At 37.9% G+C, this 17,537-nt stretch overlaps 1 protein-coding gene across 7 annotated transcripts in view; it reads left to right on the top strand.

Moving 5' to 3' along the window:
• Nucleotides 1-17,537, top strand: part of ldd (lipid droplet defective) — a 149,734-nt gene that overhangs the window by 104,436 nt on the left and 27,761 nt on the right. For all 7 annotated transcript variants that reach the window (XM_067784848.1, XM_067784844.1, XM_067784846.1 and 4 more), the window contains 9 exons: nucleotides 3,436-3,651; nucleotides 3,712-3,938; nucleotides 8,710-8,852; nucleotides 9,031-9,114; nucleotides 9,887-10,030; nucleotides 10,388-10,527; nucleotides 11,806-12,725; nucleotides 12,805-12,925; nucleotides 12,994-13,184. In XM_067784848.1, the coding sequence (XP_067640949.1) occupies nucleotides 3,571-3,651; nucleotides 3,712-3,938; nucleotides 8,710-8,852; nucleotides 9,031-9,114; nucleotides 9,887-10,030; nucleotides 10,388-10,527; nucleotides 11,806-12,725; nucleotides 12,805-12,925; nucleotides 12,994-13,184 (2,051 nt within the window). In that variant the 5' untranslated portion in view covers nucleotides 3,436-3,570. The remainder of the gene's footprint in view (nucleotides 1-3,435; nucleotides 3,652-3,711; nucleotides 3,939-8,709; nucleotides 8,853-9,030; nucleotides 9,115-9,886; nucleotides 10,031-10,387; nucleotides 10,528-11,805; nucleotides 12,726-12,804; nucleotides 12,926-12,993; nucleotides 13,185-17,537) is intronic.

Consider the following 17,537-nt stretch of genomic DNA (forward strand, 5'->3'; position numbering starts at 1 on the left):
CACCAGCCTGCAAAAAGTTCAGCGCACTGCGTGTGTTGGTGACATAGGGGCCGGACGCACTTGCCACACAGCTGCTTTAGACCACGTTTGCACCTGCTTCCGATCGACTTGCATATACTTTGTACATCGTCACAAACCGCACTGAGACTCAGGGAGCCTGGGTGTTGGGAGGATACTCAGCAAGGGCATAGTAGTATCCTAAATAAACTTCCGGATGTTACATGTAGTACCGAGACAGATTACTACCCTCGCAAACTGAAGTTTGAGTACAGTTGTAATACCGCCTTTCCAAGCAGGAACGAGTGGAAGAGAAGCCCGGGCATAAGGGTTGACGACATTCAAATCTACACTGACGGCTCCAAGATGGAATGGGGAGTGGGGGCCGGAGTCTTCTCTGAGTCCGTAGATGTGTCTGCATCATTCAGACTCCCATCGCACTGCAGCGTGTTTCAAACAGAAATTCTCGCGATTTGGCAAGCCTGCAAATCACTGGAGGGCTTGAATATAGCTCTTAAAGTTTGCATCCTGTCGGATAGCCAAACAGCGATAAAAGCGCTTTCCTCGCCACACATTAACTCAATATTAGTGTGAATTTGTAAACGACTCATATCCCAGTTATCCACCAATCTAAAACTACGTGTTATCTGGGTCCCTGCTCATAGGGGGATAGACGGTAACGAGAAGGCCGACGAGCTAGCACGCAGGAGCTCATCGGAGATGAACGAGGAAATAACAAGTATCGAAGTAGGAATACCCTTAGCAGTAGCCAAAGGGAATATCCAAAGCTTTTACTTGAAGAAAGCACAAACAAAGTGCAATAACATCACCACCTGTGCAATATCAAAATCCATTTGGCCAAACAATGATGGAAAGAGGACGAGAAGTCTTCTGTACAAATCCAGGGCTAACACACACAAACTGATAGCAGTCTGCACCGGTCATTGGGCAGTAGGTACGCATGCGGAAAAGATGGGCATTCCGTATAACAAATACTGCAGAAGCTGCAAAGATCCAAATGCCAGGGAGATAGTAGAAAACTTTATGTGTAAATGCCCGGCTCTAGCTAGAGCCCGGCTAAAGTTCCGTGGAACCCCGTTTCTAGAAGACCTCAGAGGGTTATCTGTGATAGCAATCCCGAATATTCTTAATTTTATCAACAACTCTGACTGGTTGTAATACATTGACCGTAAGATTCCGTATGTTTTTAAACGAGTTACATGGCATCAAAACGGCTTTAAATAGCTACTTGGGCGACCAGGGTCGCAGCCATTTCACTTACCTACCTACCATATTGGGAACGGACTTCTGAGTTGATCATGGCATCAGCATCGACATGCAAAGAAGGATTATGCGTTATAAGAATAAGAACGTGCCACTTAACTTCAGTTTGGAGAAAGGGTTTATCAGTAAGCGAGCGCTCGTGGAGGAGATTCGACAAAGACCACCAAAGTCAAAGGCAGTAGATCGGGCAAATGTTGATGTAACGAATGGGCCAAAAAAATCTAAATCAAAAGTACCTGCGAGAAAAACACTGGCATTGACAAACCCAAATGAACGCACTAAAACGAAGGAAAGAATTTCGCAGAAAGAATGCAAGGGTGGTTTCAAGCCAGCGCGCACTACTGTTGTGACCCGTCAAAACGATACTGAATATGCAAAGCCAATTCGTCAAGCCCTACGAAGTAGTTTATTGGGCAAACAACAGAGTGTGATGGAACGAACCAGGATAATGAGTAGTAAGATGAAACACAGGTACGACAAGAACAACAATTCGGAAAGTTTCCTGGAGGGAGATTTGGTAATGTTACACAACCCTCACCGGCGGAAAGTTCTTCATTCCAAATTTCAATGTAGCTGGGAAGGCCCGTACAAAGTTGTGAAGAGGATCAGTGATGTCATCTACCGCATACAAACAACTGGGAAACCACGAAATAGAAGGGTGGTTCATTTGGAGAGGCTAGCTGTGGTTGGATCGAGAGATTTGTCTGATCGGGACGATCAGACTTAGGTCGAGGGCAGTGTGACGAATATTAGCATCACTAAGCTATTACTAAATAAGTGCACAACAAAAATAAAGCAGGCGACGAAGAGATTTCTCATCTCACACACACACATGTAGTCATCAGCCGAAGTAGTTACTCACATATACACATGCATATGGCAGTAAAAACATAAATTACGAATATACATGTATATTGATGGTAACCAAGCAAGAGACACAAAAGTTCTAGAAGGCGGAACGTCTAGACCTTAGGAGAAATATGCGAACGAAGCAACAGAGAGTACAAAAGCAGTGCAAGTTCAGCAATCATTATTCAGTTTTGATTTAAGCACGCTATTGGTTGTGAAGTATAATTGTGAAGTACTACTCCCAAAGTAAACTAAATAAAGTCCAGTTTGCAATACTGCATATAGGAGTGGTTTATTCAACAGTTTAGCGAATCATTAGCAGAAGGTGCATAATAGTCGGAATTCCCCGGAATTCGTTACAATACTTATATATAGCGGCGAGCACGAAAATGGCAGTGGCAGTTTTTGTAAAATTTCGTCAATTAAATTTATCTTTCTTTTTTCGACAATTTAAGAAAAAACTTCTCTGAACTTTGTAGCACAGTTCAGAGTTTTTTTTTCAAAACCGCTGAGCTTACATTGAATACATTTTGACTGGGAAAACGGTTTCTAAGGTGGGGCATTTTGGAAACAAATCCTGGGATAAGGCTCTCTTGACGTTGCCTATGGTATACTCGTTTATAATACCATTTTTTTTTTGTCCATATTCAACTTTATTACATAGGTAGTTGATTTCTTGATAGAGAGTCGAGCTATGTTCGGCTTATACACGATTCCGATTAGCTTTTTACACGTTTACAACCTGTTCGTTGACAGCAAGACTTGAAGAGAAGCAACTCAATGTTGGGGCTGCACGTCAAACCAAATGTGTGATTGTTTCATAAAAAGGCGCATTTCAAAAATGCAAAAAAAGCCAATTTCTGCCCTGTTAAGCTTAAACGGGGTGGATGATTGGCCTGATATTCAGTTGACAATTTTATATAAGGAATTACATGGGAAAAATTTTTTTTGGTTGTTTTTCTTGCAGACCTGACAAGGAAAATAAGGGACGCTATATGGTTACGATCGTCTTATAGAAAAAGTGCATATAGGGCAGTCAAACTTTATAGAGTTGATTAAAAAGTGCAAGAATGTGCACCGTGCAAAGGCGCATTTTTTTATAGAAACGGAATCAGCATTAGGTTCGTGTAAAAAATTATTGAAGGAAGTGCTTATAAGTCGCATTTTTGTTTTCGTTAAAACATTTTATATTTAGAACGAAAAAAATATTAATAGTCTTTAAAGATAAATAAACTGAGGTGTCTATATAAGCGATGTAGATATACTTATTTTTAACAAATTTTCTCTTTCTAATTCTCTTTACAGGAATTGCAGTGTGGAGAATAACATAAACATTTAGCAAAACAAACTTACGCTTTTTCTAAGCATCCACCGAATATAAATTGCAAATGTTGCCAAAACTGTGATATTAAAAAAAACAAAAACTAACAATAAACCATCATGCAACTGCAACGTTCTTTTAGCGTTACTCAACTTAAGGCACTGCTGCGCAAAGATGGGCTTGTGCGTCTGCGGCAACCGGTAAAAAAAAACCAACATCTGTACATAAGTATATAATTAAATATATGTTTTCCGTTAAAGGTAATGACCGTTGTGCAAGTTGCTTGGCCCTGTATGGTTTTTATGCTGCTCTACCTCATTCGTCTCAGATTCGGACCCGAACATATAGAAGACTGTCAATTTCCTACTAGATTGCTGCCAACAAAAAATCAAGTGCTTCCAAGTTTTTATTCGTATATTTGTAGTTTGGAAAATAAATGCATGAACATTACTCCATATGAGGAAACAACGAGTTGGAAGAATGCACCGTAAGTACCTAGAATACGGGAATGACACTTTACCCTTTTTCCAGATTTTTATTAGTCGGTTTGTTATTACCAGCTTAGTACATTATATCAATTAAAATAACTAAGTGTAGTTCCTCCCTTATCTATTAAACTGATTTAGCACTTTGAATATACCCGCGGTAGGTATGCCTGTCGTAAGAGGCGACTAAAATACCAGATTCAAGGGGTTGTGTAGCGCAGCCTTTTCAGGTTGTCAGCGCAATATATAGCTTCTCCAAACCCAATTGTCAATCTCACCTTCGAGCGGCGAATCCCTAGAGGCAGGGTATTTATTTTCTGGTGCAGCGCGACATTTCTCATCGTAACAGTTGTGTTTGCGGTTTCGCTGATGTCAGCAAAAATATGTTCCCATGGCTCCGGCACATCGTCCGGTCGAAAATTGCTCTCAGTAAGCCGGTGTGAGAGCCGAGTGGAGTAATCCTCCGCAAACTTCCCTTGTTTCACTGCACGCACTTCCTTTGCTGCACAGAGGCGTGTACGTATTTTGGCTGGCACAAGGTAGTGGTCCGAGTCGATATTTGAGCCTTGTAGATTGCGAACATTCAGTGAACTGGAACTATGTTTGCTTTCGATTACGGCGTGATAGATTTGGTTTCATGTTGCTCGAACAAGAGACAGACCAGTAGCTTGAACTGAACATTTTTGGAGCCGCGGCAAATTCAATCTGTCTCAACCCGTTGGGTGATGTTACACCGTAGAGGCTAAATTTTCCAAAATACCCTTTCCTTGTCCACCCTGGTGTTTAAGTCACTCAGCATGATTTTATTATCATGGCGGGGACAGTCCTCGTACATCAGCGCGTTTCTCATGGAAAGCTTATCCTTGTCGTCCGCATCGTCTATTGGTGCCCAAGCGCATATAGACGTTATATTAATAAACGTCTCCTTGATGCGGGTCGCGGCGGGGCGCACGTTTACAGCAATGAACGATAGTAATTGGCGGCAAAATTTCTTTTCCAACACAAAAGCAACACCTTGACTCCGAATTGCGGGTGTTTTTCAAATGATCACTGTAGTAGACGTTTTATCTATAGCGGTGATTTTGACCTTAGCCTTAAGGAGGACATCAACCAATCGAAACAGTTTGGACATTCCAGGTAAATGACCTCAAATCATTGTACGAGATTTGTATTTTAGTCGCCTTTTACGATAGTCATACCTGCCGCGAATATATTCTTAGCCCCCATAACCCACAGGGGCCACAAACTGCAGATGACGCAAACTTCGACGCATTTGCTATACCGGGATTTCTGGGACTCAAAAGCACGAAATCTGTTATTTCCGTATCTAAACTTAACTTCGTTATAGACATTAATATATTCATAACGGTCTGAACCTCACCTCCCATGCAGGTAATATGAGCGTTGATTGAATATTACTTGTTTCGCCTTTAGGTGGTAGTAATAAGAAGAAAGCAACGGAGGTTATAGCCACTAAGTCATTGCATTTCCTGCAGTTTTCAGCGCTTTCTCGTTCTTAATGAATGAATATATTCTTGCTACAGTCAATTCTATTTTGATTTCTCAATGACAGAGGACGGTCAAACGGCGGACGAGGCGATACACATGTACACCGATGGTTCCGTAGTAGTGACTGCGATATACTGTGCTGATCGAAAAATAAACAGATCCCACGAGATGACAAATAGTTGCAGTGTTTTTCTTACGGAAGTAGAAACCGTGACCAAAGGAATAGACACACAACAGTTTAAACTGCAGGCACGTCAACTTCATTGCACATAGTTGACTAAGCTGGAACAGCCGGAAGCCCAGCGGGTTGCAGGAGAAAATTATCGAGAAAGTATTGTGAGCATGCCCTACGCCAGCCAGGCTAAGGCTCTAGCAATTAGGAGTGACACAGCTAAAGTAACAAGTAGTATAGGTTCTATAAAGCCCAAGAACACAGAATTATTTTACAACTTATGCCCTTGATTCCAATAGAGTTTTTTTCCGTCTGGTTGTTGAGCAAACTTCTGGTAACACTATTGACTCTCTGTGAGGTTCTCATTGTCCGGCCAATTCGACCTATCTTAACTGCAAAGAAGTCGCCAAAGCAAAAAAGTATCTATGGGAGTTAATATATTGATGAGATACTCACTCACAGCGACGAAAGTCGAGATAATTTCCGCTTCTTCCTTTAAGTATACGGTCATCCAAAAAAACTTCAAAAGACTAAACATACCCACGCCGTATCTATCGTAAGAGAACAGAAACTCCATGGTTCGAATTTTTTCAAATAAAATTAAAATTCTTCCAAATAAAAATAAATAATTTTATGGCTTATAATATCTATAGGTTTAGGACCTTTGAAAAACGTTAAGCTTGATTTGAAAAAAAGTTTAATTTGAATTAAAAAGAGAGTCATTTGATTTTAAAAGAGTTTAATTTGATCTGAAAAAGATTAAGGTCTATAACAATAATTTTTATGACAATTATTGCTTTTTAGTTACTTTAGAGTTGAGAAATGAAATGAGAAAAGTTTAACTTGATTTGAAAAAGTTTCATTTAGTTCGAAAAAGGTTTCATTTGATTATAAATCTTAATTTGAATTGAAGAGTTGCTTTTGAAAAAAGGGTTTCATTTGATTTGAATAAAGTTCCATTTGATCTGAAGAACTCAAGGCCTCTGAGAATATTTTTTAAGATAAATGTTGCCTTTTTAGTTACTTTATAATTGAAAAATGGAATGAAAAAAGTTTAACTTGATTTGAAAGAAAGCTTCATTTAATTTGATAAAAGTATAATTTGAATTATAAAATGTTTCGTTTTATTATAAATATTGTCACGGATATTAACATCACTAAGTTATACCATCGCTAAGGCGATGCCAAGGCCACGATAAGCAGTATTTACGTCAATAATCAAATCATGTATACACATATATAAGGCAGCCGAAATAAGTCACACACAGATGGATTTACTTATACGCCTATGTATGCGCGAGAGATTGTAAACTACAAACATTCAGTCATTATGTATCTACATAAACGAATAAATAATTGCGTCTACACATATGTACGTATACGAGCAGCGGATCGGCAATGCACAAACACATGCATATATCTTATCTGAGTTGTCACAAGAGAGAGCAATAATTTGTGCACGTAGTTGTTGGCTGGCGATTTTGTAGCCGAAAATAACTAGTAAGTTCTGGAAATCGAAGAGCCTAGAAGTATGCAGCGTAAACTATAAAAGCGGGGCAGGCGAGTAAGGATTAATTCAGTTTGAGTTGAGTTATTAATTAGTTTGGTTATTAAGCCAGCGAGTAGCAAAGTATAATACTGTTTTCACACAGAAACTTAATGATCTCATTTCACCTGCTAATGAAATCGTAAATTTTTTGCTTTCACACAGAAGTAACTGCTCGATTAGTATGAAGGATGAGACAGACAATCATGGCGGAACGATACAAGGTGGGAGCATGGTTACATACCTACAAACAAACAAAATTCCATGTACTTGTAAATTCGATGGACAAATGTCAAAATCGTACTGCGCCGGTAGTTGATGTATCAAATCAAATAAAAAAGGTTATAATCAGCTGTTCGATGCTGCCACCTTGTATCGTTCCGCCATGCAGACAATGACATTTGCTTTGAAAACTAAGAAGCGGAAACGGAAGCGAACGCTGCCAACAGAGTTGCATTGTGCTTTTGACTTCATTAGGCATTCGATTAGCTACTAATGAAATAATAATAGATTCGAATTTTGTAGGGAAGATTGAGCTCAATAAGCGTCTTAATGTAGAAAACTGCCTTTATTATTCAATAAGCCGTCTGTGTGAAAACAGTATAAGTGTTATTGTGAAGTACTTGAATAAAGGCCATTTTGCATTATTACATATTGGAGTTATTTATTCAACAGTTTAGCGATACGAACTTAGCAGAGGGTTGCAAATAAGAGGATTTGCAAGTGAATTCGTTACAATATTAATTTGAATTGAAAAGACTTTCATTTGATTTAAAGAAAGTTCCATTTAATTTGAATAAAGTTTAATTTGATTTGAAAAAATTATTTTAATTGAAAAAGTTTCTTTTGATTAAAAAGTTGAAATTGAATTAAAAAGAGTTTCATTTCATTTAAAAAAAGTTTAATTTGATTTGAAAAATTTAAATTTAAATTTTATTTTAATTGAAACAGTTTCTTTTGAATATAAAGTTGAGTTTAAGTTGAAAAGAATTTCATTTGATTTAAAAAAAAAAAATCATTTGATATGAAAAAAGTTTAATTTTATTTGAAGCAAGTTTTATTTTAATTGAAAAAGTTTCACTTGATTATAAAGTTTCATTTGATTTAAAAAAGTTTCATTTGATTTCAAAAAGTTAATTTAATTTAAAAAAAGTTTTATTTTAATTGAAAAAGTTTCTTTTGATTTTAAAGTTGAATTTAAATTGAAAAGAGTTTCATTTGATTTGAAAAAGGTTTAATTTGATTTGAAAGATTTTAATTTTATTTGAAAAAAGTTTTATTTTAATTGAAAATGTGTCTTTTGATTATACAGTTGAATTTAAATTGAAGAGTTTCATTTGATTTAAAAAAAGTTTCATTTGACTTGAAAAAAGAATAAGTATGGCGCTGACCCCTCACTCTTCTTTGAACTCTATCATATATTCTAACACAACAGCTTGGTTCATGTGCATTTTTAATAGCAAATAATTTGTTAATTTTAATTTCTGTATTTAAGTTGTTTTATGTACCTAATTTGTACGTAAGTATATTTTCCAATTTGTTTCAGTATGAAACCAATTATCGATATCGTGAATATATTTGTCACTGACGATCGCATGTTTAATGCTGTCATCGATTTGCCGGAAAAAGCGAATTTTATAAATGCCGTTACGGCTGTAGTTACGGGCGGACATTTTAGTGAAATACGTGGTAAGTACTTTGCATTAGAATGTTTGTATATAAAGATTATAAGATATGGAAATGTTACACACAAATAATTATCTACCACAAATATCCACTTAAAAGCATTAAGCTTGAAACATCATTAAATTATCATTTAATTAATTATAACTTATTTTGCTGTCATTTATATTATTATTAATTACAGAAAGTGTCAGCAGTGTTATCAGTTTAGTGCCTCAAGTGGAGGAGTTCCTAAATGGCACCTTTGATATAAGGCGCTTGTTTTCAGGTAAATAATATATTCACTTAATTAAATTGTTCTAAATATGAAATGCCACATTTTCTGTAAATAAAAAAAAAATTGTATTTACTTTTGGTATTTAAAAAAATAATTAAGTATATGCTCAATAACTTCATTTCATGTATTATGAATTTTCTGAAGCCTATTATCGGAACAGTTTTAAACTTTATATTTATCAGTTGTTTGATGGGCCAATGTTTATTATGTTTGGGTTATTTTATATAACAGCTATTTGGCCGGTGATTTTTAAGCGAAAAACTAAGTTTTCCTTTATCCTCCTACGCGTTTCGGTACATTTTGTACTTTCCTCAGGGAGATCAGTTTTTATTAATAACATAAAACAATTATTTGCAAAATAAACATTTTACACAACATTGAGGATTTCACTTACATTACATTCAATTAAATAAAAATTTTTTTTCAAAACTATATACATATATTCGCGCTGCATCCTTTTCGTTGCTCATCTCATCAAACTGTGTGCTTTTTGATTGCTGTGAAGTAAGCACAGTTGATATTGTCTATGTACGTCTTCTTTGAAGTTCACACATTTTTTTATTCTTTGTTGTATTCGCAAGCCCTCTAGTATCAGCCTTGTTTTTGTTCTTCTTTCTATGTCCAATATACGCGCATTCGAAAAATCAGCTGAGTGATTGTGTATTGATAGGTGTTGATAGGTGTTATATTTATCAGTTTTACATTTTAAAACTATTAGAACTAGTGGGGCTGAAATTTGTGATACATTTTTTTCTTCTTTCAGATCGTCGAACGTTTGTTAAAGCGGGTTATTTATTATGCGGCCATCCGTTCCCCAGCACGGATACCATACCATTAGTAAATGACATTATTTATGATACCGAGGACCTTAGTAAAATTAATGACGATGAAATCAATGTAATGCCTAGTAAGTTTCTGTAAACTAAGGGCCGAATTATGTATAATGCAACGAGTCATTCATTCACTTTAGTGAGTGATAGTAAACCTGGATGCCTTTAGGAAATTTTTGGTATTATATAGTGATGACTGTTAATGTGGGTGACTGCGATGCAAAGTGTCACGGCGTCATGCATAATCTGGCCATAAATATTAAATATTTATTATTAAATATTTATTTGATTTGCCACGTACGCCATTCCAATAAAATGTGACAGCTATTATCTTGGTTTAACTTTAGTTAGTAGCAGTTCAAACATGCACTGGTTAACTGGGAGTCTAAGTTATTCTATATCTTTAATAAATTTTGTGATTTCTCTCACTACAGCTAAATATTGCAAACAACTTTATTTGAATATCACCACTACAACGACAGGAAAACTGACTTGGAGTGTTGTAAAGCCATTGATACATGGTAAAATTTTATATGCACCCGTCACAGAAGATACACAATCAATTATGATGCATGTAAGTTTTAAGAAAAGTCGTAATTTTACTAATTTTCATAGCTTGCAATAATAGGGTTGCGTGCTCCATATCTTGTGCTTCTATTTTTTCCGCCCTTAAGCAAAATTAAGTAAAAAGGATACCCATGTTAGAGAAATAAGGGAAATGGTTATACATTAGCTACGTCATGGCAAATACGCAACATCAAAAAACGTAGGTTATTTTTTTAAATATTGAATAACAAATCAACGACGGAGAGGAGAAATGGAGAGATGTAATGCAGGAAAAACCTCGCGTAACCGCGGTGAACCTGGTTTTGGTAGAACCTGTGACTATATCCAGATCGAAGATGAACCATTAAGACGCGCTATCCCATGAAATGTCTGCACGAATTTTACTTTGATTAAGCGGTTTCCTAGGTGTAACTCAGCAAAGCATTTTTTTGCGGATTCCGTGTGGATTAGGCTGAGGAGTCCACTGTCTTCTTCGTATTCTTGTAGCAAGATAAGGCGACTTCCCGAAGGTTTAGGGGAGTTGTATCGATGTTAGAGGTCCCTTGCCGAATAGTCATCCGGTACACTACGGCAATAGCACCTTAATGGTACTAGCATCGCCGGAAACGATTTGATCTGACTACGCTGAGCCTTCTTGGTCAGCCAACTGCCGCCTTTCTTGAGGGCCACCAGAGGCTCGCCTGCTCAATAGATATGATTCTCCACGAATAGGGTGAACCTCGTTGAGCTAGGTAAGCTATATCACGTTGGGCTTTAACGCCTCTAAATCGACCTGGCTGCTGACAAAGATCGTTACTGGGACCGTACTGTCCTGGAACAATCTGACTACTCTATATTGCTGCTTGAAGATGGTAGACGACAGAAATGGTTCTCAAAAATTTGAAGAAATTTGCACACCATTCTTTGCACGACACGAAAAGTGTGTGATCTGTAGAACACCTATCTTTGGTCTGCTATATGTTCAACAGCATCCTGGACTAAGAGCATTCAAATAGGCCAGCTCTAGGGAGCTGCTCCGAGAATGGCAATTTGAAATGACAGCAATTCGTCGTGGGAAAAAATACCGGAGTCATCCTATACATATAAGCGATTATCGTAAAAGGCATCATTGTTCTTAATTCTCTATCTCTTAGTTGTAAATTTTATTTCAACGTGTTTGATGGTATTTCTCTTTTTAGTTACTAAGTTGACGACCGATCCCATTTAGCAGGGTATCTCTAGGCAGCCTATTACACCCCTACTTCTTTTCTGTTATGGATACAAATATCATACATTTTTTCTCTAGGCCAACACAACATTCGAAGAGCTCTCGCGCTTTAAAAAATTGTCAGTTGCTGTTACTGACATTGTAACAAAACTGCGTGAGGATGAATCCTTTCAGAAAGGATTCGACAGTCTGCTGAAACTAGCTTCGTCACCAACGGTGCGCGCCTATATCGGTGACGACATAAATATCGACGAAATTATCGCCATTGTTAATCGCATACGAACCGATCCGAGGGTATATGATATTGTAACAACAATTAAAAATATTTTGGAATGTTTCTCAGTGGATCGTTTCATACCGTTAGCAACAGCAAAAGATTTACAACTAACCGCCTATGAATTAAATGAAAAACGTCTCTTCTTAGCGGCAGCATATTTTAATAAAACCGACAATGATGTCACCTATAAATTACACATGGACACAGAAAATACGCAACCTACATTTGAGAATAAGAATCGATTTTGGTTCCCCGGTCCATCGGGTAGTATGTTGCGTGATATGAAATATCATCGCGGGTTTGTACAAATCAAAAATGCTATCGATATGGGTATCATAAATCATCAAAAGTCATTGCATAAAAACATAACCGAAGAAAGAATATTCGAACTAAATACAGGCAGTCCACTTTCGGTTGAAATCGATACCGGCAGTGGTTTTGGTGAAGACGAAGACGATGATGATGATTGGACACTAACAAGTTCCGAGTCATCTGTAGGTTTTGAACAAAATAAGAAAATTGAAGCAAGTAATAACGATTCGATGGAAACAATGATCAGTGGGGATGATTTAAAGCCACATACCCGTCAGCGACGCCAAGCGCTTTTCGATTTGCTCAGCATATTCGGTGGCGGTAATAAAGATACACTGGGCAAATATGGCGTGGATGGGCTGCAAATGTATACCAAGCAATTCCCATATCCCGCTTACACAGAAGATGAGTGAGTATTAAATGACTGAATACTTATGAGTGCTAAAGAGATTTATGCATATGTTTGATTAAAACGTGACTTATTTCAGCATGAAAACAGGCATCTACTTGGCACAAGCCATACAAGTTGCCTTCTTCTTGGGTTTGGTAGCAGAAATAGCCAGTTGTGTACGTCATCTTATTTGGATGCGTGAAAGTCGCAACACAATGGTTTGTATATATTTTTCGGAGTTCAATCAACATAAGTTGTAGGTAATCACTTGAAACACACTTTGCAGATCATGTGCTCGATGGGTCTGAAGCCATGCTCTGAGCTTACTTCATGGATTTTGATAACATTTGTTGAACTCTTCATAATTTTTTTGGGTGTATCAGCTATTCTTTACATTGGCGGACTACTTATGTATGTTTCATTTATATTTGTGATGGTTTTCCTGCTCGTTTTTGGCGCTTGCTTGATATCCTTTTGGTAAGTACATATATAATTTGGAATTTTTAAAAATTTGTTGGCTGTAGCGTTCAATGCCTTTTAATTTCAATGGAAATATCTAAGGATATGTTTATGTTGAAGATGACAGCCTCAATATACATATGGTTAGCTTAATTCACAAATGTCCAACAAATTTAAAATGTGTATTATAACATCGAAAGAGAAGTCAGTGAACTAGCTGGTCCATTAGGACCTGATATAGGCTGAATGAGTCCATAGTATTCGAAGTCAGTTAATATTGATCAAAATTTGTGGTTCAGAACTATACTTAAAGTTTAGTACTACTAGGCACTAGTGCGATAGTAACTCAAAGTTCCAAAATATATATAAATTCGAATGTCTGTATGTTGTAACGCAATGGCGCCTAAACTACACAACGGAATATTATAAAAATGCGCATGCTTACGTAGTTTCCCCCCACGGAAGTCCCTAGGCATCCTTTTAACTCGCTAGGTGGCTAGGGTCTTGAGATATAGACCAAAAAGTGGACCCGGATAACACTAGGATGTATTTGTACAATATGGGTATCAACTGAAAGCTGCTGAAGGGTATATTAATAGGTGTACCCCTGAGTGACTAGGGTCTACATGGGCCAAAACGTGGATCCGAATACCTCTTGTACAATATTGTGACGAATATTAGCATCACTAAGCTGTTAGTAAATAATCACGCAACAACAAAAACATGAAGCAGCCACTCTTATGTACATGCACATATTAAAGCTAGGAACACTTGTGTAAAAGGCGACGAAGAGCTATCTCACACACACAGATGTGGTGATCAGCCGAAGTAGTTACTCAAACATACACACGTATATGGCCATAAACTACAAATATGCATGTACTCATATAACTAATTACCAAGTAGGAGGTACAAGAGTTCTAGAAGGTGAAACGTCTAGACCTTTGGAGAAATATGCGAACGAAGCAACGGATAGTATAAAAGCAGCGCAAGCTGAATAATCAGTTATCCGTTTGATTAAAACACGCTATTAGTTGCGAAGTGAAGTATAGGTAACGAAAATCATACTCTACAAGTCACTTATCGTACCCGTCCTGCTATATGGGGCACAAGCATGGACCATGACAACAGCAGATGAAGCGGCTTTGGGAGTGTTCGAGAGAAAAGTTCTTCGAAAGATTTATGGACCTCTACGCGTTGGCGATGGCGAGTACCGAAGAAGATTTAATGATGAGCTGTACGAGCTATACGCAGACATCAACATAGTCCAGCGAATCTTGTTGGACGGCCATAACCGTTTAGACGGTTAAGCGCCAATTAAGTAAGTAAGTAAGAAGTATAATTGTGAACTATAATTGTACTACTCCCAAAGTAGGCTAATAAAGACCATTTTGCAATACAGAATATTGCAGTTATTTATTCCACATTTCAGCGATCGAACGTTAGCAGAAGGTTTCAAATAAGCGGAATTTTCCAAAATTCGATACAATATGGATATCGAATGAAAGCTGTTGATGAGAGCATTAACGTAAATAAATTTTTATTGTGATATTCGGTTTAGTTGTATCAACTTGGCAATGAATTGATCATGCCTACATACATACATATGTACATACGCACGTCCAAAATGAAATGTACGAGTTCAAACGCATAAACTACGTGTTTCTATTATCGGCAATTCTATTTTTGTGTCGCTTTAAGTGTAGCTTTTTGTCTAGATAAGTATTTATAATGCTTTTTTCAGGGCAGTGAACCAGGGACTGATCTATCCGAAGAAATTCTATTCATGGTTTGATTTGCCTGAAATTTGGTATATTGGTAGCCATTTGCCTAGATTAGTAGAAGAGTATGACTTTCATCTTGTTGGCGAGGAAACAACAAAAATGGAAGAAACACCGCAAACAGTTACGAGCACAGACTTGAACATGAGTTTAGCTGCAATATCTGCTCAAATAACGACCGTGCCATCTCAACTGGCAGGAAATCTTACAGACGATTCCAGAGTACGAACGGAACAGTTATGAAGCATTGATGGCTGCTGTAGAACGACGTTATGGAAGCGTGCATAGAAAACAGATATTCCAAATTGAGTTGCAAAACAGCTACCAAAAAGCAAATGAGACATTGCAGAAGTTTGCTTCAGATATTGAGAGATTGGCTCATCTTGCAAATGCGGACGCACCCGTGGAATACACTGAAAGGGTAAAAATCCAGAGTTTCATAAATGGCATACGAGATGTGGAAACGAAGCGGGCTACATATGCGAATCCAAAACTAACATTCGCAGAAACGGTATCACATGCTCTGATTCAGGAAACAGCGTCGCTTCTATGTAAGCCAGTTTTCAAAGGAGGCCGTGTGGAAGTAGAAAGGCCAGAGTGGGTAGAGACAATATTGGAGGTGCTGAAAGGATCGCAAAAGCGGAGTGAAAAAGTTATCAAATGCTTCAAATGCGGGAAGCCAGGTCACATTGCACGTTATTGCGATCTTGGTCTTGGTAGTTCCAACTTGGGTGGCCGTAAACGCAAAGCTGGAGGAGATGAGCAAGAGCGTGCCAGATGTAAAAATCGAGAGCTAGTTCCAGCTATTGAATGTTCTTTGATATCTGTGTCGCAAATTGGAAGGAAATCAAGCAGTCTTACCGTCAGAGGGAATGTGGATGGCAAGGAGCGTGTACTGACTGTAGATACGGGCGCATCTCATTCTTTGATTCGATCTGATTTAGTCAACAGGAGAGTAAAATCGTTACCTGCAGCAAGGTTGCGTACGGTCACAGGCGAGTATAACCAAGTCCAGGGAGAAGTGATATGTGAAGTCCTAATTGGGAAGGTCATGGCTCTACACAAATTCGTTGTAGCGGAGATCATTGATGAAGTCATATTGGGAGTGGACTTCTTAGTTGACCATGACATCAGGATCGATATGCCAAGAAAGATTATGCGCTATGAGAACCAGGATGTGCAACTTAACTTCAGTTTGAAAGAAGGGTTCAGCAGTAATCGAGTGCTGGTGAAAGAGATTCGACAAAAACCGCAAAAGTGAAAGGCATATCGGGCAAGGGTTGATGGAACGAATGGGTCACACAAATCAAAACCGAAGGTACCTGTGAGAGAAACACTGGCATTGAAAAGCCCTAACGGACGTACTAAAACGAAGGAAAGAATTTCGCAGAAAGAATGCAAGGGTGGTTTCAAACCAGCGCGCACTTCTGTTGGGAAACGTCGGAACGATACTGAGTATGTGAAGCCAATCCGTCAAGAGCAAGCTCTACAAAGTAGTTCATTGGCTAAACAACAGAGTGCGAAGGAACGATCAAGGATAATGAGTAGTAAGATGAAACGCAGTTACGATGAGAACAAAAATTCGGAAAGTTTCTTGGAGGGAGATTTGGTACTGTTATACAACCCTCACCGGCGGAAAGGTGTTCCATCCAAGATTCGGTGCAGTTGGGAAGAAGATCAGTGACACCATCTACCGCATACAAACCATTGGGAAACCACGAAGTAGAAGAGTGGTACATTTGGAGATGCTGGCAGCGTTTAGATCGAGAGATTTGTCTGATCGGGACTATCATACTTAGGTGGAGGGCAGTGTTACGAATTGTAGCAACACTAAGGGGTACTGCCATCTCTATGCCGATGCTGAGCAGTGACGTGAATGCACATCAATAACTTAATCATTTGGTCTACACCTATGTACGTACGCGCAGCGGAGAATAGATGCACAAACACATGCAGATATCTTATCTGAGATGCTCCTAAAGGTATGCAATTATAATTGTGGAAGTGGCGCTCACACATACAAGCGCATGGGGTATGAGAGAAACTATAAAAATTATACATCTGTAGTTGTAGCTGAGAAATTTATAACTAGTTAGTTCTGAAATTAGAAAAGCCTAGAAATATGCAACGAGGAAATGAGACAGTATAAAAAGGCGACAACAGTAGAGGCGAGAATCAGTTTCATTTAAGCTATCAGTCAGTTTGGTTATTAAGCAAGATAGTTGCAAAGTATAGGTGTTATTGTGAAGTACTTTAATAAAGGCCATTTTTCCATTATTCAACATTGGATTTATTTATTCAACAGTTTAGTGATTCGAACTTAGCAGAAGGTTGCAAATAAGGGGAATTGCAGTAAATTCGTTACAATATTTGTAAATTAAGCTAACGATATATGATTTTTCCTATAAGTATTTAAGATGCTGCTGAGCTGTGAGTCTAGTATTGAGGCTCCAACGGGAACGAGCCACCAAATATTTGCAGACAGGAGAAAGTGGTAGAAGAATCACTAGGCTGAAAAGACCGATGACAATAAACGATTTTGATAAGATCAAAGACGTCGCTAGGAGCGTTTGATATTCTTATTGTATAT

This window comes from Eurosta solidaginis, chromosome 4 (genome assembly GCF_040869045.1).
Source record: "Eurosta solidaginis isolate ZX-2024a chromosome 4, ASM4086904v1, whole genome shotgun sequence".
NCBI lineage: Eukaryota > Metazoa > Arthropoda > Insecta > Diptera > Tephritidae > Eurosta > Eurosta solidaginis.